This window comes from Cydia strobilella, chromosome Z, assembly GCF_947568885.1.
Source record: "Cydia strobilella chromosome Z, ilCydStro3.1, whole genome shotgun sequence".
Lineage (NCBI taxonomy): Eukaryota > Metazoa > Arthropoda > Insecta > Lepidoptera > Tortricidae > Cydia > Cydia strobilella.
In genome coordinates, this window is record NC_086068.1 from 39612463 (window position 1) to 39640362 (window position 27900).

At 36.6% G+C, this 27900-nt stretch overlaps 2 protein-coding genes across 3 annotated transcripts in view; both read left to right on the top strand.

Annotated features, from left to right (window-relative positions):
- LOC134753762 (probable multidrug resistance-associated protein lethal(2)03659) lies at positions 1-27518 on the top strand. The gene is made up of 12 exons (XM_063689700.1): positions 1-115; positions 4898-4992; positions 5548-5698; positions 6024-6095; positions 6984-7179; positions 7879-8016; positions 19416-19500; positions 19585-19741; positions 21606-21819; positions 22030-22162; positions 26945-27037; positions 27421-27518. The coding sequence occupies exons 1-12, from the start codon at positions 39-41 to the stop codon at positions 27516-27518; spliced, it is 1509 nt and encodes a 502-aa protein (XP_063545770.1). The 5' UTR covers positions 1-38.
- The window catches only part of LOC134754829 (ATP-binding cassette sub-family C member 4-like), a 61626-nt gene continuing 60694 nt past the window's right edge, over positions 26969-27900 (top strand). For both annotated transcript variants that reach the window (XM_063691257.1, XM_063691258.1), the window contains exon 1: positions 26969-27037. The gene's annotated coding sequence lies outside the window, so the exon portion shown is untranslated. The remainder of the gene's footprint in view (positions 27038-27900) is intronic.

Consider the following 27900-nt stretch of genomic DNA (forward strand, 5'->3'; position numbering starts at 1 on the left):
ATTTAAAGTAGGTCTCATTATACCTAGCTATAGTAATAATGGACACAGGACCTAAACAGAGGCGCCTAGTAAATCCACGCTATACGGCGAATATCTTTTCTATTCTAACATTTGGGTAAGTCCGTAGTTTTTAGAACAGGTACGATTCCCACCGACCGGCTGGAGTCGGGCCGCGCCGGAGCGCATTTTCAATATGCCTAAGATACATTATGTACCTATGGCAGGAGCGATGGAGTCCGTCCGGAGCGCGTACCATTACTGGAGCTTTGGTGACCATGACTGAAAAAAAAACATAGTTTTAATTTGTTAAGTCTGTGGAAACTAATTGCGGTATCTTTGAGATCCTATAAGGGTTCCGTTTTTTCCTTTTGAGGTACGGAACCCTAAACGTATCAGTCAGAAACGCGCATGTTACACTCTTAACCCTTAAATGCATAATGATGTATATATGCATCGTATATTTGATGGTCCGTGGCTCAATATGCAGCTATCCAAAATCACATTTATTACTTTTATACAGCATGACACATCTATTTCAATTTATTAAAAAGTTGTACAAAAAATCATGCATATAGCAACATCCATATACTACAAAAACCGCTTAGCGTTGCTTGTTAGTCTCCATAGGCTACGGTGGCCAAAATCGAGAAAATAACTGTGTGTGTGTCTGAATTTTAACATGATACGAATTAAAAAAATTGTCAACTACCCTATTGGACGAAATCTAACGCACCTACCCTATTTTAATGATAACATAGATGGATTACTTATAAAGGGCCCTCCACACTCATGCGCGAATCACGGCGCGAAGCCGCGAACGCGAGTCTGGAGTCTAGTTCGCTAATCAGCGAAATCGACTCCACACTCGCGTTCGTGGCTTCGCGCCGCGTAGGCGCTAGTCGCTATTGTTGGCCGTAAACTCGTACTTTCTAGAGTATATATCTGCTTAACGGTTCAACAAAAAATTATGAAAAAAATATATATTAATCTACATTTTATGTACAACATTCCTAACGTTTGACTTTTTCCCTGTGACTTATAGATTCTCCATAAAAGGAACATTACGACAGGCCATTTTGCGACTAACTTTGCTTATATCAGATCTCCTAAACGGATTATTCGATTAAACTTATTTTTAAGCTAAAATAAATGTTTTAACAGGCACTACAAATGCAATGTTTCATAATGTTAAAAAATAATATTTTTTTAAAGAAATCGAATATTATTCAACATTTCGTGCGTATGTAGCTAGAAACAAGCGTGGCCGGCACCGGCAGTCGTGTGCTAGCTTTGAGACGAGGAGGCTGTGTCGCTCGTCGCTCCGTGCCTTCCTTGTACTCTGTATGCTTGTGCTGAGCCCAAGTGGAATAAAATTGGAGTTATTCTGGCCAAAGATTAAATAACTGCAGAAAGTTGATTTGGTTCTGACGCACTTTAGCGCGCTTAACACGGTGTTTCGCAGCCTATTATTACGAAAATAATGACAATATTTCCTCTTATGTTTGAGAAAGCTTCATTTGAAATATAAAATAAAAGTTTTCTAACACATGTTGCCATTTTTACGTTTTTAATAAAGTTCGATTCCTAACAAAATAATAATTAATTGATTAATATAGGCTATGAATTTACGTTTTATATAGATATTTATTTTTAAGTTTATAATGTTTTAATTGTGTTGGGAGATTGGGTAATCTAAGGTCTGTTTTTTTATTCCGTAGACTAAAATGACGTTTCATGTGTAAGACAACATTTCTTAGTACCACATGAAATGTCATTTTAGTCTACGGAATAAAAAAACAGAAACTAATTGATTGATGGATTGATGGTGGTTGATGATGAAATCGAACAGTGACAAATAAGAGTCAATTGATATTATTTTATAACCTAATCATAAATGAAAGTAAGCATAATCCAAATATAAACTATTTATAAATAATGACCCTTACAATTGATTAAGCCGTTTAGTAAAAAGACCAAAACGGCCTGTCGTATTTTTTTTTTGGCGAAACTATAAATTAAGGCGAATGGAAAAAATCAAACATGCTACTTACCACGGCAACGATAATACGAGTACCTATGCTATAACGCAATAGTTCGTTCGTATTTTACAAATGTTTTCTTGTTCAGATACAAATAGACCTTGCATTTCGTGGAGGTGGTAAATTATTATAATGTTAAATAATACCTCTTTAATTCAGAAACTATATACTTATTTACTGTTACGGTCTAGGGCGTATTTTTTCTAAATGGGTAAACATAAAAAAAATATGAAAAAAATATATATGAATCTTTATTTATTGTTCAACAATTATAACATTAATTTTTTTTCTTGAAATTTATAGTTTCACCGTAATTAAAAAATACAACGGGCCATTTTAAACTAACTGGTTATTTCTACTTAACGGCTAAATCAATTAATATTATTTTTAAACTAACAATAATGTTTTAACAGCTGACGGTCTTTCCATCGCGATACAACCGGGCGACGATTTGTTTTATTAACAATGTCATCTAAATTCTAAACTACCATCTGACAAAATATAATGAAATGGGATGCGATGACTGAAAAGTTTTTTTTTATATGTTCATGTGACCAGCTGACGGTCCACCGAGATACAGCTGGCTGACCATTTTTTTAATTCACATTAGCATCTAAACTATCATCTAACAAAGTATCAAGCGGGAGGCGAGGACAATATTTTTTTTGCGTGTTTCTCTGGCTGCCATTCCTCAACCCACCAACGGATCGGCAGCTGACGTCCACGGGGGTTCATCGTACATATAGCCCTTAACCACTATATCGGAGTTATAGTGGCCAAAAAATAAAAATAAAAACTGCAGAGCGCTGATTTATTGGTTGTGGCGCGCTTGTAATATAATGATGATATTCCCACGTAATGTTTGAGAAAACTTCGAACTTCGAAAAATAATGCTTGTTTAACACTAATAGGTAGGTAACCATTCCCAAAATTTTATATGTAGGTAGACTTGGTAGTAGGTACTTAATTTTATAAGTTAACTGTTAAATAGCATTATTTATATTTATTTATTACGGATAAAAAAAATGACTAAAATAAATACACTGTACACGCCTCAATTTGGTACATACCAAGCTCTAGCTATAAATCTTAATCTGTCGAATTGACTTAGGTATTTATTTGTAAGAAACAGATAAAACACATATTAACTAATTGAGGCTTGTAAAGTATAATGCATAAGGGAATATATTTTTATTATAATTTACGACCTCCAATAAACGCATGATCTACTCATACTCAAACGAAAAAATATCTGCAAAAGATACACAAATACGAGTATAGCGCCAACCGCGCGCCTCTGGGCTGTAGCTTATTCTTTGAACCTCGTTGTGGTAAATACACGTACGATCGCAGTGAGCGGGGTGCGGGTACAGAGACGCTGAGACGCTCAAGGACACATCAGCGACTATCGTCTTAAGATTCAATGATATAGGTACAAACTTATCTCTAAATTTGATGATGTCAAACATCGATTTAGGTAAGCGTGGTTTAGACTAGCAAGAACTTACATGCAATTTACGGTAACTACATTGCCGACTACTAAGGTAAACTGCATTCAAAATGTTTATCGGATACCGCAACAATGTAATGAAAAGTGCATGCAAGTTCTTGTTAGTCTAATCCTCGCTTTAGAGAGTGAGAATTCCATACAGTATCTAATCAACGTATCCTTAAGCGAGGTTTAGACTAGCAAGAACTTACATGCAATTTACGTTACATTGCTGACTACTAAGGTAAACTACATAAAGGGTACACAAAAGGTAAAGTACATCACAGAGATCCTGGAGGACCATGTGGTTCCATACGCCGAATTTGTCGGTCCTGGATTCACATTCATGCAGGATAACGCCCGCTCCCACACAGCGTTGATTGTTCGGGACTACCTTGATCAGGTTGGGATCACAGCTATGCAGTGGCCAGCAAGGAGTCCGGACCTGAATCCCATAGAACACCTTTGGGATCAGCTAAAACGGAAGGTGCGGTCGCGTGATCCTGCACCTGCGACCCTGGAACAGCTTCGAGATGCCGTCATTGAGGAGTGGGATGCTATTCCTCAAGAACACATCGTGACTCTCGTGAGGTCCATGAAGGCTCGCATGGAGGCAGTAATTAAGGCCAAAGGAGGCAACACTAGGTTTTAAAGTTTAGTTTTAGGCATTTGTATTCCAATATCTGTTGATTTTATTGTGTTTTAATTTGTTGATTTTTTGCATGAATATACGATTTTTATTTCTTATTAAAAAATGCCTTTTTTTTACTCTAGTAACTTTTGCATTGTTTTTAAATGAAGGGTTAAATTCTTTTTAAAATAAACCCACACACTCATACTTTACCTTCAACAACATACGGTTTATAACGGCTTGAAACAAAAATCCGTAGGTGTGCGAGTTCCGTGACGCCGAGTGTACATTCAAAATGTTTATCAGATACCGCAATGTCAAGGGTCCTCCACACTCGTGCGCGAATCGCGGCGTGAAGCCGCGAACGCGAATGTGGCGTCTAGTTCGCTAATCAGCGAAATCGACTCCACACTCGCGTTCGCGGCATCGCGCCGCGTAGTCTGGAGCGGGCTTATTGAAAATTTCATGCAAGTTCTTGCTAGTCTAAACCTCGCCTTACTCTCAGTAGACTGCACAACTGCATCCTATGACTGCTGGTCTGCTGTGGAATTAAAAGTATCTATTATTTAAAACAGTCGTAAGCCGAGCGCGTCCGAAATGCCACTCATGCCACTGCCAGGGAGAAAGTTACTAAAGTGTCCGGATTGAAAATACCTAAAGAAGCTTGTAAAATGTGGATTTAGATAATTTTCACGTATATTTCTTCTCTCTATTATTATATTCTCCTGTTTTCTTCAGATGGACATTGGAGACGTTCAAGTTAGGTTACAATCGTGATATTGGCAGCAACGATTTATATGCGCCTCTACCAGAACACCGGTCGGATGTCTTAGGTTGTACCTACTATACCTTTTTTTACATGCGCCTCTACCAGAACACCGGTCGGATGTCTTAGGTTGTACCTACTGTACCTTCGTTTATATGCGCCTTGACCAGTACACCGGTCGGATGTCTTAGGTTGTACCTACTGTACCTTCTTTTATATGCGCCTTTACCAGTACACCGGTCGGATGTCTTAGGTTATACCTACTGTACCTTCTTTTTTTATGCATAAGGATGTTACAAAATTAAATAAAAAAGAGTATAAAAAAATTAAATAAAAGAGGAAGGACTAGCAGAGGTAAGTACTTAGTTCTAAATTCTAGGAATAAGGCCAATCCAGACGGGACGATAAAATTCTTTATTCTACCGTCTGTACGTAGAGAATTTAAATACTTAGTAGGATCAGCGAACCAATATGTCCTTTTATTTCATCTTTGCGTCCGCACCACACAATTAAATTGTCAATTTAATAGGTAATATGCTTGTGCGAGAAGTTGTCCCCTATGAACTGGCCTTATCCTTGAAAAAATGGTCGCCTCGTCGGGCTAACCGTTGTTAGTTCGTAGGTGATGCTGTCCAGAGGGCATGGGAACACGAAGTGCGCACGAGCACCGCGGCAGAATCCAAGCCTAGCTTATGGAGGGCGCTGATTAAAGTCTTCGGAGCAGAGTTCATGTTCTATGGACTTATCCTTGCAGCCATGGAGTTTATTATACGGTATGTAAACGTAACGATAAGGTAATTTAGGTAAGCAAGTAAATTAAAGAACACATACATTTACGTTAAAACATCTCATCGGAGGCACGATGCCCAATGTTCTTTAAAATAAAACCGGCCAACATTCCATAGTTGCCCGACCGATACACTTGTAGATTTTACTGCAGAATATACAATTATATAATTAATAGTTTTATAGTATCTGTCAAGATTTCAGTGGCACCGTACTAATGTTTAGTATCCATCCATTCGATAGTTTTCTTGCCACATAAAGTCGTTTACACACGTAGGTAATAAGTAATTTGACTATTTTGTTTCCGCACAGGCTGCAGCAACCGTTGTTCTTGGGTCTAGTGCTCCGTTACTACAATCCAATTCAAGATTCCCATAACAACACGTAAGCTATACTTTTGATTTATAACAATTATAACAAACAATTTACTTTCGCTCGGGCCTCGGACCTATATGCAAATGTGGCCCATTCTCACTGCGTTAGAGCGCCAATAGTCCGAGACTGAAACGGTGCTTTTCACCGCGTTTTATTTAACCCGATTTAAGAGTCCCCGGCAAGCTCGGCCGAATTTCGCCTTTCCATACAAACTCTCATTTTGTCTAGAAGTCTTCTATAGAAATGGATTTTCGCTCATGTCATTTTGGACATGGGTATATTTAGTATCAGTGCATTCAGTATGATGTGATGTCGCTTCAGTTATTATTCTGAGCTTGAACACAAATATATGAGATGACAAGCGCGAAAGTGGTGGGGGTAGTTGCAAGTAAAAAACACAACACGGCTAAGTATAAACTTCAGTAGTATTTCTTAAGGGTACTTTCAATTAACAATTTAGGTAATAATATCGTTATTTATGGAATGGGGAGCTAATTATCAGAATGGAAATTAAAACGTACTTAGTAAGTACAGTGCTCTAGAGTAGAAGCGTATCATTTTCTGCACACTTTTTAGAACAACAACGACCCACTTTCGGAGCATGAGAAATGTACAATGTATCTTTTATAAAGAAAGTTCGGACCATCCTATAACCTTTAATCCGACATCACTTTTTTTGCTCCTAACCAGAATCATTAAAATTATGGATCACCAAGGAGGTTTGAGCTCACGATCTTGGGGGGAAGGAAAATGAGCAGTGGTCCTAGGGTATGTTTAGACATACCTGTATTTGGACATGTCCCGAAAATTGGGAAATTGGTCCTGAATTTCCTGTACCGTAGTTCCGAACAACAGGTATCTAATCTAGCATTGGTCCCCTAATGAATTGGTTGGCAGGAATCGATATTTTTCCCGGCTGTTCCACTACTACGAGGCGGCGGGAGGGGTGAGCTGGGGCGAGGCGGTGTTCTTCTCACTGGGCGTGGTGCTCACTAGCGTGGTCAACGTGCTCGTGCAGCATCCTTTCATGATGGCCGCTATGCACATCGGCATGAAAATGAGAGTTGGTGTTTGCAGCTTGATTTATAGAAAGGTTACTAAGGTCAAACCGTTTATTGTTGGTTTTCTAAAATGCACATGAACTTAGGTACCTATCTACAACGACCTAAAATGGCTATATTTACGTAGTACCACTGTATATATCTTGTATGTAAATAAAGTAAAAAAATATTTTTAATTAAGTAATAACAGGTACCCACTTACAACTAACTGGACTGCCTGTTGAAATTCGAGGTAAATATCCAATTTTATATGGGGATAAACAGTCTTTATAATTTACTCATCTTTGTATGGTCTATCATAAGCAGCAATAGCTATTAGCAAAATAGTCTTATTTTATCGGTTCATACTTGTTACACAATATAAGCTTTTATTTAACTACCTATGTACATAAATGTTAGTATCAAATCTTAAAAGCTAAATTTGACCTACTTCCCGATTTCCGATTGAGCTGAATTTTTGCATACATATGTAAATCGGATGAACATCTAATATTATGATGACATGGAGCTGATCTGATGATGGAGACAGGAGGTGGCCATGGGTACTCTGTAATAACGCAAAGCAGACTAATTGCGTTTGGGGTTGGTAAAATTGTCTCGATGAGTATTAGTTGCCTGTGGAAAGAAAAGTACAGTCAGCGATAAAAGCTTGTACCGAAAATGTCATTTTTGCCAAAAACTTATTTCCAGTATGAAAATACAGTCGTGCGTGATGTTGGGTTTTGTTTCAGGCTTTGAGAGTGAGTCTGCAAACGATGGCTGACAACGGCGCGGGGCTGGTGGTAAACCTGATGGCAAATGATGTCAATAGATTCGACACGGGACCTTTATTTGCACACTACCTTTGGATCGGGCCCCTTGAGACCTTGGTTAGCCCATAAGGTCAGGTGTAGTGAGAGGAAGCAGAAAAACTAACACACTAAAAATGTTCGTGATAGTGCAGTAACAATACCTGCATACTAGAGTGTGTACACCTGCTAGTCCTGCTTGCTACCCGCCTACTCCACCTGAGCTTAAGCTTGCATACTTAGTTTGAATCTTAGTGTGTACACCTGCTAGTCCTGCTTGCTACCCGCCTACTCCACCTGAGCTTAAGCTTGCATACTTAGTTTGAATCTTAGTGTGTACACCTGCTAGTCCTGCTTGCTACCCGCCTACTCCACCTGAGCTTAAGCTTGCATACTTAGTTTGAATCTTAGTGTGTACACCTGCTAGTCCTGCTTGCTACCCGCCTACTCCACCTGAGCTTAAGCTTGCATACTTAGTTTGAATCTTAGTGTGTACACCTGCTAGTCCTGCTTGCTACCCGCCTACTCCAACTGAGCTTAGCTTGCATACTTAGTTTGGATCTTAGTGTGTACACCTGCTAGTCCTGCTTGCTACCCGCCTACTCCATGTCAGGAGATATATAAACGACCATTACCGAGCATAGACTACTTTATTGATATACGAGTATTGCTTAGCCTACCCACATTATTGTGATTACCAGGATACCTACAACCCCCCTGTTACAAAAGAAATGAAATTGTAAAGTAAAGTACACATTTACTCATCCTCTTCCCTTATTACAACATTCCATTAAATTTAATTACAACATTCCATTGTATTGCCATTTATAAATATTATATTATCCGAATAGTTTATTTGAGTGAGTAAGTAAAATTGGCTTCATTAATTATGCGTAACATAATTAATTGGTATGATACTCATAACTATTTAATTTTATTAATTTTATCCATCAACTATTTATGAACATGTTCACCCGCATGCTGTGGTGTCACATAATATTAGAAAAGTAAAAAAAAAAATACTAAAATAGTTTTAGCTTAGGTACGGCGCAAACACTTTGGTATTACTATTTGTTCGCCTTTCCATACCATCTCGTATGCTACTGTTAACTCATCCCTGCAGTTCCAGTAAGGTTTAATAACATTATCTAATTGAGATTTGTGTACTGGCCAACCTTTTCTAATTATCTTTTTTAGGATTTGCATTTCGTTATCCGTACTATACGATTTTTGCAATTAATTAACTTTAATGGGTTGCTAACTGCCACCGCGCACCGCGCATACCTGCGCTTGCGCGTCCAAGTGGTCCCGCGGTTCGACGGGCATCTCGTTTGTGCCCGCTGGCGCTGTAAGCGCCAGCCTCCATAAGGTTCCTTTTTCCGTGGAACGTCACAAATAATAAGCGGCAATACATTTATTTATAGCTCAATAAATAAAGTAAATATGTATTATTTTCTTTTTTTACCTTTAAATATAAAGAAATATCATCAAAGTTGTCAGTTTTGACGCGAGGGAGCCGTTTCGGACGGGAGTTACGCGCTTTTTGTAATGCGTATTGTTAAAAAACTACTTAACGGATTGTCAAGTTTTTTATTTTATTTTGTAGCTAATATAATCAGGTTTCATTTAAATGAAAGAATATGTGACCATACTATAGAACATTTAGTTGTTATTATCAGTAGAAGGAAAAAAATTAAGAAAAAAAACCATATTTTTTTTATATTCGGCCGCCACCTTTAATTTCTTAAATGGTATATTTTTTCCTGATTACAGGTGTCAACACGAATTGATTGATATATCAATCACTAAAATCGGTGCACCCGTTTTGTGTCTACAATTTTTTTAAATTTTGCAGCCGCCATTTTGGAAAAGGTCCGCCATCTTGAATTCTAGTGGATGAAATTTGTGTTTCATCGGATGAAATCATTCAGATTGGTCCCTAGTATCACTGGGCAAAGCGGCTTGCTTTCTGCATCAAGTGCAGTTTAATTTTGCTAACCGCTATAGCTATATATATATATATATATATATATATATATATATATATAAATGCACGTTGTGACTGGTCGTATCCAAATAGCTCAGTATTAAGCTCATTTTTCATTACAAAAAAACATAGAAGATGGGAAAATATACCTTTGTAAAACTGAAATCCTCTTCAGTCGCACATTTCGTTCATAATTCCACTAAGTATTCTGACAGATGAAACTTGAAGCACTTAATTCCATGTTTTATTATTTAACACTAGTGTTCTCGTTAAATTGATCCGTATTTTAACTTAGAAATAAACAAAAAGGTTCAATAACAAATTGCAGCGCGCTGACAATGACACGGAGACTGACAGCTTGACAGGATGTCGAACTGACGTTTAGGTGCTCCTGGTACAATATGACATGCAATAACGTTTTTGATACTACATTCTGATCGTAAAATTTACGTGTAAAAGATAGTTAAATCTTAATTTCCGGAAGTTGTTTTAAAACATATTTGTTATTAATAAACGTAAAACACGTTGAAGTGAGTGAAGAATTCGGAAATAAACTAAAAATATCATAAAGTAAAATAATATATCAGATTCATACGTAATGGATTTCAGAACGCACCTTCTTTTATAATTTGTTTGGGCTCCTCAAACTGAACTGCTATCTATGTGTGCGTGAAATGTGGATGTCGTTGTAAATGTCTCTGTCCTTCTAAAACATCGCGTGCGTGAAAGGGATAGATATCGGGGAAATCGACATTTAGTGATTGTAAACGTTAAGATATAGGCCGTAAGGATTAGTAATCACAATTGGACATATGACCTTCTTCTTGAGTCGAGCGCCGTTATGTGCCATGGGGCGAACGACCTCCTTCTCAATTCTGGTATCCTGGTACTTTTTGGATAATGTTTGTCTTAATAAGTCGCCTGTCGCTTGTCGCCGGTCGCCTGTCGCCTGTCGCCTGTCGCCTGTCTCTTGTCGCCTGTCGCTTGTCGCTTGTAGCTTGTCGCCTGTCGCTGGTCGCTGGTCGCCGGTCGCCGGTCGCCTGTCGCCTGTCGCCTGTCGCCGGTCGCCTGTCGCTTGTCGTCAGTATCCTATTGTTATGTCGCCGGTCGCTTGTCGCCAGTCGCCGGTCGCTTGTCGCTTGTCGCCGGTCGCTGGTCGCTTGTCGTCAGTATTCTATTGTTATGTCGCCGGTCGCTTGTCGCCGGTCGCTTGTCCCTGGTCGCTTGTCGCCGGTCGCCTGTCGCTGGTCGCCGGTCGCCTGTCGCTGGTCGCTTGTCGTCAATATCCTATTGTTATGTCGCCAGTCGTCGGTCGCTTGTCGTCGGTCGCCGGTCGCCTGTCGCTTGTCGCCTGTCGCCTGTCGCAAGTCGCCTGTCGCTACTAAAAGGTATAAAAGGCCGGAGCGGGCACGGGGGGATTCATTCATTCTTCAACCATCGGACTAGTCGTGACTCTGGCTTTTGGGCGTAATTTTCGTACTGGTAAGCGAAGTTTCTCTGCTACTTTTTCTGTGTTTGTTTTTACTTGGAATTATCTTGGTAAATTAAAACTTAGAATTTGTGTCTGCGTTTGGTTTTACGGGGACAATATCGTCGTAACGCTGAACCTAGACTATTGTGGAGATTCTTTGCTGCTATGTATGGGTTTTATTTTATTGTAAAGTTTTCGATACTGAATTATTCCGAGTGCCGCCACGTTATGCAGGGACAATATCGTTGCATAGCAAGGACTTGGAATTGGTCTGTGTTTGGTTTTACGGGGACAATATCGTCGTAACGCTAAACTAGGACCATAGTGGAGATTCTTTACTGATGTGTTGTGTGTAGTGTTGTGCCGTGAAGTGAAATTTTCTACACTGTATTGTTCTAAGTGCCGCCACGTTATGCAGGGACAATATCGTTGCATAGCAGGTACTTGAAATTGTGTCTAGGTTTAATTTTGCGAGAAGTAATTTTCGTAATGTTAAGCTTGGATAATGGTGCCTAAGGGAATTTCACTTCTTTATTTAGTTTGTTTGTTTTGTGAGAAATTTATACTAGTAAAATTACTCTTAGTTATTTTAGTGTTTTTTCTATGGGGTCTTTTGCTATTTTTGAAGCCAGATCATTGCTTGGACTGACAGTTTGTCCAACTAAACATTCATCACGCCTGGCGGTGTTAAAGGTGATGGGTGGTTAGGAGTCTTTTAGTTCCAGGCTTGAGAGGGCCTGGCATCTCTTCTTTACCAACATAAGAGATGAACTATCTCCCAGGTCTCAAAGCCCAGCTGTTAGATGGAAGTGAGGGCATCACGTGCGTGCCATTCGGAGTAATCTGAGCTCACTAAAGTCGGCAGTAATTGGGATCTGGTCCCCTATTAAATATATTTATATATTTCGGTGCTCTGGCGCATGCTAGTGCTGATTGCGGGGAAGGATTCTGTCGTGACTGTTATTATATACTTAGTCTTAGTTGCGGCAGGACTTCTCATGTGGTTGGTGCTGGTGTGTGCAAAGGGTGCCGATCCACTGATAGACACGGAATAGGGCGACTTACTTCCTACTTCTTTTAGCCCGCGGGCGTAGGAGGGGGAGTCAAATACACGGACCATTAGTTTTGCTAATCTCGGTTTGGTCTACCGAACTTTCCAGCTTCTAGTAGGGATACACTTGTGTATATTCCAAGGCACTAGGTCAATGGTAAGTGCGATCTGTGCTTTGGGTGTACCTAGAGTAGGGCCAGAGGGTAGGATTATAAATAGGGTAGAGTCATACACTATTTGTCTGTAGGTATTTGTGTGTAGGGTCTCTTTTATGCTTGGTCTAAGACTCTGATATGGTTGATATAAATTCTTCTTTTAAAGACTTAAAAATATGGCTTCATTAACCTAAAATATGAGTATTTAAAAGGTAAAGGATTCTTTTGCCTAAATCTTTCAAACTTTTAATTTATCTGGGGAAAATAAATTAAATTCCTATGAAATCTTTATTTTTTTATCTATTAAATTTCTGGTTTTTGGAGTAAAGACGAGGTACTGAGTTTTGCAATCAGGTTTCTAAGGTATTTGCAAAATAAATTCTTAAAATATCAAGATGGGTTTAGGCATACAGATCGTTCTGGGATAGAAGAATGGTTTGTTTTAGGGACCCCTTGGCAGGCAAGAGCAGTCCAATGGGAATTTGAGTGGAATAATGCTCAACTTGATATTTCAGTCTCATAAAATATAGCAAATAACATTAGTACTTCGTTTATACATCTAAAAGACTAGAAATTTAGTCTATACTTTCAGTTCTGGGTATTGGGAAAAGGGATCAGTATCCCTAGCTTTTGAACCTAAAAAAAATAAGTAATTTTGATTGATTGATGATACTTGGCGCTTCTTTCATCAGATCATCTAGGAATGCTTAGGTTGCGAAGCGTTGGTCATAGCCCGTCTGGCTACAATGTTAGGATAGGTGACCCGAATGATGTTTTAAAACGGGATAAGGCCTTCTGACCCGCATCGAGCATGCGAAGCAGTACGTGTGAACTCACACATCGTTTAGAAGGTGATAGTATAATTATAACTTTTCCTAAAAAGCTAGGGTGTAAATGGGCTTATCCTGGGAGTGCTGCTTCGTATGTTATCCCGAAGGCTTAATAGGCGTAGCGGGACTTCACCAAAAACATTTTTAAACTCATTTTTCCAATAACATTTTTAACCTCATATTAACCATATATGCTGCAATTACCTAAATAATGTCATATGTAGTAAGCCTTTAACAGCATTTACATTACACAAATAGATTTAACAAAATTGTAATATTAATTTCATCACTACGCTCGGAATACTATTTTAGAATGCTTCGCTACGCTCAGTTTTCAATTATGGAATCATTTGCTTCATTCAGGATTCGATGTGCGGCCTCACCGTAAATATGTCAATTTCCTCCCAAGCTACACAAACTACTATTTCTACTACTGTAACTATTAAAATATTCTTTGAATTATTCTTTAGTTTCATAATAATATATCTTCAGTACCATAAATATAAATATTCCTTAAAATATAGGTAATAATGAATAATACCGGAGTCCAAAATTTAGTCGATACTCATTAAAGAATCTAGGGTTCCGCGGTACACTTCGAGGGGTTCTAACTACTATCTAGACGATCACATGGCCAATTTTAGGGGTAGATTCTTAAGAGGTGTTTAGCATAAGAGTAGATTTTAATAGTAATAGTTGGGGTGGTGACAACGTGTCCTGACTGACTGACTGGCTAATCAACGCAGAGGCGAAACTACAAAAGCTAGAAAGTTGAAATATGCACACCAGGTTACATTTATAATGTGCACAAGAGATAAGAAGCTATTTTGAGAAATTCAACCCCTAAGGGGGTTAAAAAGGGAATGAAAGTTTGTATGGGGTTCAAGTTTTATTTTAAGCAATGAATTCGAACCTTGGGTAAAAAACCTTTAGGTGGGCCAGGACAGATTCGTATTAAGGCAGTTGGGTTTTAGGCCAGAATCTAAGTAAGTACGACTCTGTTGAGGTCTGATTTGCTATAGGTATGTTTCTGAATAAAGCAGTTTCGACATACGACTTATGATATGGAAGTCACTTTCTCTTTAAACCAATTTCTGAGTAGGACAGATTCGAATAAAGGGGTCCCGTGACATGACAGTACTACGTCAGATTGGTAACGAGTTGGATTAAGACTAATGCAGTTTCTTATCTCATCCGATTAGCAACGATTCGATTAAGAAATTGAACAGAATATGTTAATGATGAATAACGTCACACTAAATCAATAGGTAGGTAGGTTAGGTTCGTTAGGTTGCTTTAGATGCCCGAAGGGCAAACCGCCGAGAAATAGGAGCCCCGCATAGCGGGGCTCCGTCGACTCAGGGTGAGAAGGAAATGTTCAATGGACAAGTATCTATTTTGGCATAATGGAACATATTTTGTGGATAATTTTTTAATTGTTTTTTATAACAGAATCCGATCAACATCGAATCGGTCGTACTCGGAATTACACATACTAAGATTCCAATATGTAATTTTCTGTCCTACTCAGAATTCGGCATAATGAGAATCTGAAGTGCTAGGAATTTGAGATTTTAATAACCTAACATTTTAGGAACTAGGATAACTTAGAAAATGCCCTATTCATAATCAAACCTATTTAGAATCCGAATTAAATAGAAACTGGCAACCTTAGAGTCGTACTTACTCAGATTAAGGCCTAAACCTCAACTGATTTAATACGAATCTGTCCTGGCCCGCCTAAAGGGGGTAAAAGATATATTATTAAAAAACAAGAAAACTAATTTCAGCGTTTTTGAAAATTCATTCCCTAAGGTGGTGAAAAAGGGTTTGAAAGTTTGTATGGAGATCAAAAATTTTATCAAGTGCGGGACTTGAAACTTTGTACACGGGCATATTATTAGAATACAAGAAAAGTAATTTCAGCGTTTTTCAAAATTCATCCCCTAAAAGGGTTAAAAAGGGGTTGAAAGTTTGAATCCATTAAAAATGGCAAAGATAGATATAACTCCGTAATAGATGGATACAGTCTAAGGAAAAAACGTGCCTCGAAAATCACTAAAATTTGATTCTCGATCAGAGGGCACCACTAGTTTTGGCCTACTCTCGTATAGAGGGCGTTGACGGTTTCGTTTGTTATTTATAATTTTAACGCATATCAGTGAAAGAACATGTGTCAAAATCATATAAAATAATTAATGCAAATAAAAAAGTCATTTATCCATATTTAAATACATTTTAACGTATTTTTATAAATCTTCATTTTACGTTTTAAAGTATGTCGATAGATGGCAATGAATTTACAGTGGTTACAAAATTTACTATGCTCTATCTTATTATATCCTCTTTGAAAATGGTTTGAAACTTCTTAGAAAGGCATAATAGCCGCTAACAAAAAAAAATCGACGTTTTTGGAAATTCGTAGGTTAAAAAGGGGATGAAAGTTTGTCTTGGCGTTCAAATTTTAATATTAGCTAGGAACTTAAAACTTTGCAAAAAGGTATTATATTAAAATCAAGAAAACTAATTTTAGCGTTTTTAAAAATTCATCCCCCAAGGTGGTGAAAAGGGGGTTGAAAGTTTGTATGGAGATCAAACAATTTTTTTGAGTGCGGGAATTTGAGGCTATTAGAATAGAAGAAAAGTAATTTCAGCAATTTTAAAAATTCACCACTTAAAGGGGTTAAAAAGGGTTAAAAGTTTGTATAGTAAAATTTTTTATTTTAAGCAAGGAATTAGAAACTTCGTAAAAAGGTATCTCATTAAAAAAGAAGAAAACTGATTTCATCGTTTTTGAAAATTCACCCCCAAGGTGGTAAAAAAGAGGTTGAAAGTTTGTATAGAGATTAAACCTTTTTTTGAGTACAGGACTTCAGAGGTCGTAGTCGATTTTAGAGCAAAAATTTTAAATTGATAGATTTAGTCGTTGAAATTATACAAGTTTTGTTACGTAATATCTAAATAACAAGTATTGGTTTCTATTAGCACGTCTTCTCATCTTGCCTTTTAATAATGAGGTCGCAAGCGTGCGTCACCGGTAATATATGAAAAGAAGGGGCAGTTTTTAAAAATTCATCAAAAATTTAAGGTGGCAAATTATACAAATTGATGTATAAGAATAGTTTCAACAAATGTTGTAGATTGTTTAAGTATCAAAATTACGTTGAAATTAAGTCGATTTTCAGAGAAATTGACACTTGTTTTGAAGTAATTTCTGGAGAAAATTGATTTCGTCTAACTTTCATTTACACTACTTCAAAGTCATAATAATAAAAATGTAGTCTGATAAACGTCAAGTACAGGATATGTGTAATACAAAATTACCATGTTTAGCCGTCCAAACTTTACGAAATTTACAAATAAGAGCGACAAAATCAGTGCTTTACGCGCGTTTACCTAAACGTCCATCAGAAAAGCAAACATTACTAATTTAGTGAGTCTGTTTTCAACAAATTGATCTGATAAAAGGTAAGATAAGAAGATGCGCTAATAGAAACCAGTACTTGTTATTTCAATTAGGTAACATAAGGTGTACAATTTCACCGACTAAATCTATCAATTTTACATTTTTGCGACTAAAATCGACACCGGCCTCTTCAGTCTTTGTATAAAGGCATATTATTAGAATACAAGAAATAGTACATTTCGATGCTAGTGCGGAAAGTATGTCATTACTTCACGAGTACTGAGATATCTGCCACGAGCCGTAGGCGAGTGGCAAGACTCGGGACGAGTGAAGAATGACATTTCCGCACGTGTATCGAACGACGTTTTTTAATACAGGTGCGAAAAAATAAGAAAAGCAACAAGTAAGGAATGGAATTCGAAACTTTTATATTATTAATTCTGTGACATCATTGACATTGACATTATGAAGAGGTGTTTTTCTAGCTTTTATTCGACTAGAATAGATTTTTATTGAACCCACTACAGTGAAAGTTTTTTTTCAAATGCATGTTCTATAAGAAACAATTGTAAATATTAAAACATTGTACTATTATTACCTAAATATCATTATTTACGATTATTTGTGTATCGTATATTTATAAAAACAATATCGAATGTTGCCTTTGGAAACTTAAAACATTCTTGCAGTAAAAAAATACGCCTCTTCTTTGACAGGCGTTCCGTTCCATTCAGACAACTTATTAAGAACGGTTTTTCAACATTAAAAAATAAACGTGTTATTATAATGATGAAGAAGGTTAGTAATAAAATATGAAATATGCATATTTTTCGTATTCTTACATTGACAGTAGGTTTTTATGTTGATAAGGACGTTTAAAGGAAACTCATATTAACACTCATCAATAAGTAGTCATGAATTGGAACAAGTAAAAATTTAAAAAAATTGGAAAAGTAAAAAGCACTAGTTTGCGAAAACCAACTTTCCGCACGCTAAACAGCCACGATAAGTAGCACTTTTTGAGCAACTGTATTAAAAAGTAATTTAAGCGTTTTTAAATATTCATCCCCTAACAGGGTTAAAAAGGGGATGTAAGTTTATATGTGGTACAAGTTTTCGTTTAAGCTAGGAACATGAAACTTGGTAAAAGGGCATTATATTAAAATAGACGAAAACTGATTGCACCGTGTTTGAAAAGTTTGTATTGATAAAGTTTGCATCGGGAGCGAAAATTTTTTTTAAATGATGAACTTGAAAATCTAAGTGTTGAGAGGGATTATATCGAGAACAATTTTTTTCAGTTAGGGGCTTGAAACTTCGTAGTATGTGAAAGACAAATTTCATACGTTGTATAATTATTAACAAATGATTAACCGTCCCTACTGATATCTTTTGCTGCATAATGTTCTATGCTCATAGTCATGTAATAGTACATTTCGATGCTAGTGCGGAAAGTATGTCATTACTTCACGAGTACCGAGATATCTTGGGCAAGACTCGGGACGAGTGAAGAATGACATTTACGCACGTGTATCGAACGACGTTTTTTAATACAGTTGCGAAAAAATAAGAAAAACAACAAGTAAGGAATGGAATTCGAAACTTTTATATTATTAATTCTGTGACATCATTGACATTATGAAGAGGTGTTTTTCTAGCTTTTATTCGACTAGAATAGATATTTATTGAACCCACTTCAATGAGAGTTTTTTTTCAAATGCATGTTTTATAAGACAGAAACAATTGTAAATATTAAAACATTGTACTATTATTACCTAAATATCGTTATTTACGATTATTTGTGTATCGTATATTTATAAAACAATATCGAATGTTGCCTTTGGAAACTTAAAACATTCTTGCAGTAAGAAAATACGCCTCTTCTTTGACAGGCGTTCCGTTCCATTCAGACAAATTATTAAGAACGGTTTTTCAACATTAAAAAATAAACGTGTTATAATACTTATAATGATGAAGGGGTAAGTAATAAAATATGAAATATGCATATTTTTCGTATTCTTACATTAACAGTAAGTTTTTATGTTGATTACGACGTTTAAAGGAAACTAATATTAACACTCATCAATAAGTAGTCATGAATTGGAACAAGTAAAAATTTTAAAAAATTGGAAAAGTAAAAAGCACTAGTTCGCGAAAACCAACTTTCCGCACGCTAACCAGCCACGAAAAGTAGCACTTTTTGAGCAACTGTATTAAAAAATATATAACCACCAACATACAAATCCACGCGTACGAAGTCGCGGGCAACAGCTAGTCTTATCATATTTGTCTAAATTATTTTCGTTAATATCCTACTACCAGATATTATTGAAATATATAGGTACCTTATTCTATAGTATACTAGCGACCCGAGCGAAAACCTTTACAAATTATACACTAAAACCTTCCTCAAGAATTACTCTATTGATAGGTGAAAACCGCATCAAAATCCGTTGCGTAGTTTTAAAGATCTAAGCATACATAGGGACAGACAGACAGCGGAAAGCCACTGACTTTGTTTGATACTGAAGTGAATAGTGAAATAGTTTGTGATAGTGAAGCAAATGCTATCTATTTCAGATCATGACAATGTTCCTGTATCGAGAGCTGGGTATGGCAGCCGTATATGGAATCCTTACAATTGTAGCAGTAATTCCATTTCAAAGTATGTTTATATATATCAGCGATTTTCTTCTACTAATGATTTCACTTGGAGGAATCAAGAGTCTGCTTAAACCCGTTTGTTTAGTTTTTCTGGGAACACGAACGGCATACTACAGACGAAAGACGGCTTTGAAATCGGACGATCGAGTCCGACTGACGAAGGAGATCGTCATGGGAATAGAAGTGATCAAGATGTATACTTGGGAGGAACCATTCCGCAGGCTTATAGATGATGTCAGAAGGTAGCATCCCAAAAAACTTTTATTCGTTTTACCGGCCCCAGTTAAATATAACCCGAGTATTATTGTGCTGAAATTTACAAATTAAGGTGTAGTTTAGGAGTAATATTTGTTATGATATTTATGATTACGCAATTTTTTTGTTGATAATATATGACTGGTGACTGAAGATGACCATGTGAGTCTGACCGGCTAGCATGTGTTGCGTTCTCTCGCGCGCTAGATGTATGGAGGCGCGTGCGAGAACGCAAATGTAGATGTAGAGACTGTCTGTAAACTCACGTGGCTAATAGTACATTTCGATGCTAGTGCGGATAGTATGTCATTACTTCACGAGTACCGAGACTCGGGACGATTGAAGAATGACATTTCCGCACGTGTATCGAACGACGTTTTTCAATACAGTTGCGAAAAAATAATAAAAACAACAAGTACCTAAGGAATAACAACTTTAGAAACTTAAAACGCCTCTTAGTAGGTAGTAAAAGTAAGAAAAAACGCCTCTTCTTAACAGGCGTTTCGGCAGCTATTCCTTTCCATTCAAACAACTTATTAAGAACGGTTTTTCAATATTCAATATTAAAAAATAAACGTGTTATAATGATGATGAGGTAAGTAATTAAATTATAAAATATGTATATTTTTCGTATTCTTACATTAATAGTAGGTTTTTATGTTGATTACGACGTTTAAAGGAAACTAATATTAACACTCATCAATAAGTAGTCATGAATTGGAACGAGTATAAATTAAAAAAAATTGGAAAAGTAAAAAACACTAGTTCGCGAAAACTAACTTTCCGCACGCTAAACAGCTACGTAAAGTAGCACTTTTTGACCAACTGTATTACAATAGTACATTTCGATGCGCTAACAGAAACCAGTACTTGTTATTTCAATTAGGTAACAAAAGGTGTACAATTTCACCGACTAAATCTATCAATTTTACATTTTTGCGACTAAAATCGACACCGGCCTCTTCAGTCTTTGTATAAAGGCATATTATTAGAATACAAGAAATAGTACATTTCGATGCTAGTGCGGAAAGTATGTCATTACTCCACGAGTAACGAGATATCTTGCCACGAGCCGTAGGCGAGTGGCAAGACTCGGGACGAGTGAAGAATGACATATCCGCACGTGTATCGAACGACGTTTTTTAATACAGTTGCGAAAAAATAAGAAAAGCAACAAGTAAGGAATGGAATTCGAAACTTTTATATTATTAATTCTGTGACACTGACATCATTGACATTGAGATTGACATTATGAAGAGGTTTTTCTAGCTTTTATTCGACTAGAATAGATTTTGTTATTATTATTAAACCAACTTCAATGAATGTTTTTTTTTTCAAATGCATGTTCTATAAGACAGAAACAATTGTAAATATTAAAACATTGTACTATTATTACCTAAATATCGTTATTTACGATTATATGTGTATCGTATATTTTTAAAAACAATATCGAATGTTGCCTTTGGAAACTTAAAGCATTCTTGCAGTAAGAAAATACGCCTCTTCTTTGACAGGCGTTCCGTTCCATTCAGACAACTTATTAAGAACGGTTTTTCATCATTAAAAAATAAACGTGTTATAATACTTATAATGATGAAGAGGTAAGTAATAAAATATGAAATATGCATATTTTTCGTATTCTTACATTAACAGTAGGTTTTTATGTTGATTACGACGTTAAAGGAAACTCATATTAACACTCATCAATAAGTAGTCATGAATTGGAACAAGTAAAAATTTTAAAAAATTGGAAAAGTAAAAAGCATTAGTTTGCGAAAACCAACTTTCCGCAAGCTAAACAGCCACGAAAAGTAGCACTTTTTGAGCATCAAGTCTTTAAAATAATCGCAGGCAAGAAATCCACAACATCAAGATGACTTCGTACATACGCGGTGTGATAATGTCGTTCATAATGTTCACGTCCCGGTTCGGCATCTTCGTGACGGTGCTGGTGTACGCCGACGCGGCGCCGCGCGTCACCGTCGAGACCGTGTTCTTCCTCACCTGCTACTACAACATCATCAAGCAGACCATGACGCTATTCTTTCCTCAAGCCGTTGGACAGGTAACTACCTACTACGACTCACACGCTTTTCTACATATTTACAACACGCAGCTTCTCTTTCTGTTTAAAGTTAATATGATCTTGTCGATGTGTCTCTAAAAAGTAGTTGCAGACTATAGGTTTTTTTTGTCTCTGTTCTACTTACAAAGTAGAATGCCGTAGTTTAGAAAAACAAACAATATTTAAATGATTTATTCTTCTGATTAAAAGATAGCGGAAATGAATGTAGCAGTACAAAGGATACGAGACTACTTGATAAGTGAAGAATGCCAGTTTCCCCCAAAAACGTTTGAGCCGAGTGCAGGACCTACCAAAAGTATGAAAAAACGTGTAACCATTGTTGGTAAATATCATTTTGGTGATTTTATTAAGGTGAGGTGGGGTCAATAGATAGTACGCACACAAACGAATATTATCGGTCCTACTAGTGTAAGCCGTTCGCATAAAAAAACCGCAAATCGATCTACAGGTTAGCCGTTTGGTACACGCATACTAGAGGTCAAAACAAAATTTTTGACCCTCAGTTCCTAAAAAAAAAATCCCTTAGGAAGGCAGTGCTGAAACATTTATTTTTTTGTATGGAAAACAAAAGTTTTTAAACCTATCGTGTGTGGTATCATACGAAAGGGATTTTTGGGGCGATTCTAAAAATATACCACATCAGTACATTTCAGCCATTTTTTTTAAATTAAAACAAAAAGAATTTTCAAAACATACCAAGTTTGGACTCCTCCAGAAGTCCAGATACGATGTGGCAGATTTGTTTTGTACAATATACCACAAATGATACGTGATATCCTCATATCCAACCTCAAGAAAGAAATTTTGAAAATAATACCATTAACAAATTTTTTTTGTTTTCTATTTTACAAAGTGACACAGTTCTACTTCAATACCTATTTATCGAGACTTATGGAACCGTACTGCAGATACGGTACATGTTAATCATAAAATGATACGTAATATCCATATATCCGACGGGAAATACCTCTTTAACCCTTTAACTGCGCCTTTTCATCAGTTGGTATAGTTTGTTTAGTTTTTGATACAAAATATCAAGGTTGTATATCCTTTAGATACGATATACCTTACCGATTTTTCTTTGTACAATATACCACAAATGATACGTAATAACTTGATATCTAACCCCAAGAAAGTAATTTTGAAAATAATTTCATTTAGATTTTATTTTTATTTTTCAATATTGTAATATTGAAAAGTTATACACATAATTTTTCAATATTAGGTATGTGTACAATTTTATGGATAATTAAAACCATACCTCTAGTATGTGTGTGCCAAACGGCTAACCTGTACATCGATTTGCGGTTTTTCTTTGAAATTGGGGTCGAGCGGCTTCCACTATACACAGGTGACGGGAGCTCCGAAGGCAATTTTCAAAAAAATTGTCGGCGGTCTAATTACCACGACCCATACAAAATGTATGAAAAGAGTCGTGGCATTTTTTTATACTAACACTTTTTAGGGTTCCGTACCAAAAAGGCACAAAAGGAACCCTTATGGTGCGACTACTGTCCGTCCGTCTGTCTGTCACTTCGCTAAATATCTCAAGAACTACTTAGTACTTAATCTATCGATTTGAAATATGGAATAGTCGTGAACAACGCTAACCCAGACATATTGAGTGTTATTTTTTTTTCACCTCAGCAGCTCGAACAAGCCTACTTTCGTCACTCCCTGGAGTGAGGAAAGTGCGACTTTCCTCACTCCAGGGAGTGAAACAATGTAGCTTTTTAATTTAGTGAAGGCCATGAACTTCATACTTTTATTACATTTTTTTATGGTATGGTACGGTACGGTACGGTAGGGTACGGTACGGTACGGTAAGGTACGGTAAGGTAAGGTACGGTACGGTACGGTACGGTACGGTACGGTACGGTACGGTACGGTACGGTCCGGTCTGGTCCGGTCTCGTCTTGTATCGTATCGTATCGTATCGTATCGAATCGTATCGTATCGAATCGTATCGTATCGTATCTTATCGTATCGTACATATTATAATACTTTTTTTTTCTGTTTATTCTGTGTAATTCGAAATACATTTTAACCTTTAATATGTTCTCACTACTGAGGTGAAAAATTATGTGTGCAACACGAAAATAACTATTTCACCTCAGCAGCTTGAACAAGGGTACTTTGCTGCTAAAAAAACAGTAAGAAAAATCGCATTCAAGTGACCTTTATATTCGAATGTAATTTCAATGTGCGGGGCATATACAAGTTCGAAATACTTGGCTTCTATTACCTCTGTCCCTTTCACGCCATTACGGTATATTAACGGTTTATATTAGACCCCTGAAATAAGTCAGAACGCATCGTTCCAAAACACACGCTTATGAATTCGTAATAATTAATTAATAAAAAAAAGTTTAAAGTTTGATAAAAACACTATTTTAAGTACTTATTTTATTGTAAAATTAAAATAATGAACTTAAAAAAATACAAATATATCACGAAAAATTAATAATTCTACTTTTAGCAATCTCTACTATAGTTGACAAATAGCCGCCGTCCGCAATTCGGACCGTATCTTAGTTTTTTTCAAAAAAAAAATTGTCGAAGGAATTGTCAATTAACGTTCAGTATTTTCATATTATTTCATCGAAGTTTCTTTAGTTTTGTTATTGTATTTTATGGCGGTAACAAACTTAATTAGGCTCATGCATGAAGTTTATATTTGAATGAAATATGTTTTATTCGGATGTTTGTTACCGTTATATCATGTTACAAATGCATTTCCGTTTTTAAATTACCATTTAATTACTTAAAATTATAAATAAAAAGTACAAAAATTTGCCCGCGAAAAGCTAGTGAGCGAAACGCTCGAAACGCCACGTGACGTCACGCGTTCGACAGATTAGTGTCATTAGTAGCAAACGTCAGTTGGGCCGCCCAACGTGTGACATCACGCTCTGTCGAATTCGCGCCAAAAATTATGAGCGTTTCAACCGCTCAAAAATTTTCAACATTTTAATTATTTTTTAATAAAATAATGTTAAGGTATACAAAAGCATTTTTATCATTTCCGGTGTTCTAACGATATAAATTATGAATCCAAAAATAAAAATAAATTGTTAGAATACCTTATGAAAGCTTGAGTGGAAAAGTGATGAAGAAGGATTACATTTTTTCAGGTTGTACTTTTCCTTCTAAATACATATGTTCTTACTGCTGAGGTGAAAAATCTTGTGAAAAAGTTATTCACATCTCGTGCGCTTTTGAGTCCCTTGCTACGCTCAAGATTCTAAATTAGATTCACTCGCCACGCTCGTGAATCTATTATAGAATCTTTCGCTTGCACGGGACAAAATGACAAAATAAGCACTCGAAAAATATCAACCTTTGCTCTCTTGTTGTACAAATAACTATTTTATTAAATATGAAAAATGCCCCTATATGAAAAGGGGGCAAAATTTCAAAGTCTAGTTACTAGGTCAAGTGGGGTATCGTTTGGAAGAGCTCAAATCAAAACCATTTGTTTTTTTTTTCATTATGAAACAAATTGATTTATGAAGGAAAATGTATAAAATACTCTCCCCCCCCCCCCGGTTATCTCCGAAGCGTACCAGTGAATAATTATGAAATTATTACATAACATAACATTATCATAAATATTACAGGAAAAATATAATCACGCCTGAGGCGTGACGCCTCTATCTGGAAAACTTTTTTTTATTATCAACAATTTTTCCAAATGAATTTTAAAACATCTTCTTATAAATAAAACAAAAAATGGTAACCGTGCCCCTTGTAGCCTCAATGCATTGCGAGACTTTCGCGAAAGATTAGATTTTTTCGGGAAGGCATAGTATCGCGTATAAGTCCCAAATCGTTTGACATTTACTGAAAAATTTTGTTTTTTGTTTTTAAAGTACTCACCTTCGTGACGTTAAGAGGAAAGGGCACGGCCGCTACTCCATACAAACGCAGTCTCCATTTTCCTCTATCATTATGAAAATATTTTTAGGTACATAATTTGATGTATATTTACCATAGCTAAACGCTACGTTTTCTACGTTTGACTTTTTTAGATTTTTTGATTATTGTAAAAATTAGGAGCGAAAAACAGATTTCATGCAAATTTTTAATGCTTCTAACTTTTATAATAAGTAATTAAAAATTCCAAAAACATAAACGTACACGGGACATAGCTGTGGTTGATACACAACTAATTGTGTCAAAATATAATAAACGACGTTTTTAATACAATTGCGAAAAAATAATAAATTAATATATCATTAGTAGAATCATACCATCAAACCAAACCAAAACCAAAAGTACCTATACAGCTAAGATACGCGAGCTGCCGCAGCCCGCGACCTTCATACTCGTGCGCGCCCCGGCCGCGGCCGCCGCGGGCCCGGCGCGGGTTGGTCAACGACACCTCCTCATAACTCATGAGGCCCTGGTACCTGCTCCGCGCTAAATTCAATTTTAACTGCGTTTCGAAAGTATAATTTGGAACTAAAAAGTAAAAAGCACTAGTTCGAGAAATTGAGCTTCTCACACGCTACGCAGCCACAAAAAGTACCACTTTTTGAGCAACTGTATTAAAAAATACGTTAAAATGTCGCACTCAAACTATCGTGAGACATATTTCAAAATATTTATCAGTACGGTTTTTACTCACTGTTAGTAACTGAGGTTGTAGACTGTATCCATCTAATGTCAAAGATAGATATAACTCCGTAATAGATGGATAACGTGAAGGAAATAACGTGCCTCGAAAATCACGAAAATTTGATTCTCGTTCAGAGGGCGCTACTAGCTTTGGCCTACTGTCGTATAGATGGCGTTGACGGTTTCGTTTGTTATTTAACAATTTTAACGCATATCGGTGAAAGAACATGGGTCAAAATCATAAAAATAATTAATGGAAATAAAAAAAATCATTTATCTATATTTAAATACATTTTATCGTATTTTTATAAATCTTCATTTTAAGTTTTAAAGTGTGTCGACAGATGGCAGTGAATTTACTGGGGTTACAAAATTTACTATGACAGTACCGCTCTAGTATAAGTCACTCTATGGTAATGTTTACGAACTGTCATCAATATACAAATATTTAACCAGTGAAAACTTATAAATTGGTGTTATGCAGTGGAGCCGAAAGTACCTATACCTCCTCGCGCACCAGCCAGCCCGGCCAGCACCTCAAACACCTCAAACATTCAAGATAACGATAAAAATCAAGGTAAGTTTAAGTATTAATATTAATGTGCTTTTTAGGGTTCCGTACCCAAAGGGTAAAAACGGGACCCCATTACTAAGACTCCGCTGTCTGTCTGTCTGTCTGTCCGTCTGTCACCAGGCTGTATCTCATAAACCGTGATAGCTAGACAGTTGAAACATTCACAGATGATGTATTTCTGGTGCCGCTATAACAACAAATACTAAAAACAGAATAATATAAATATTTAAGTTGGGCCCCATACAACAAATGTGATTTTTTTGCGTAATGATAATACGGAACCATTCGTGCGCGAGTCCGACTCGCACTTGGCCGGTTTTTAATCATAGGGTAGAGGGGAATCTGATAAAGATAAAAAACACGTTGATATTTGAAATATTGAATAGATAAGAGAGCACACCGAAATTGCACCGAACGTCTCTCTCTCTGCAACGCCAACGCCAACGCCAACGCCAATGCCAACGCCAACGCCAGCCAGTCATAGACAATAGGGTATTTGACTATATTTAAAATAAATTATATTACACCATGCACGAAATAAAGCCCCAGAAGATTAATCGAAAAACGTAGACAGCAGTTATTTTTAGACACAATTTCAATTTTAAAACTCGTATCAAACCATAAAGAGTAGGTAATTTGATCGAGACGTCACATGCTAGTGTTTCATATAAATTCCATAGTAGTGAAATTGACAGATTGAAAAAAGAAACTGATTTGACTAGTAGTCAAATACCCTATAAGACAGTACTTTAAATATCAACAGATTTTTTAAGGCCGCTCCAGACTATGCGGCGCGAAGCCGCGAACGCGAGTGTGTAGTCGATTTCGCTGATTAGTGAACTAGACTCCACACTCACGTTCGCGGC

Coding starts and splice junctions, on each gene's coding strand:
- LOC134753762 (XM_063689700.1), top strand. CDS start 39: ATGGACACAGGACCTAAACAGAGGCGCCTAGTAAATCCACGCTATACG. Junction 5,699..6,023: donor GCCATGGAGTTTATTATACG/GTATGTAAACGT, acceptor GTTTCCGCACAG/GCTGCAGCAACCGTTGTTCT. Junction 22,163..26,944: donor AAAACGTGTAACCATTGTTG/GTAAATATCATT, acceptor GGTGTTATGCAG/TGGAGCCGAAAGTACCTATA.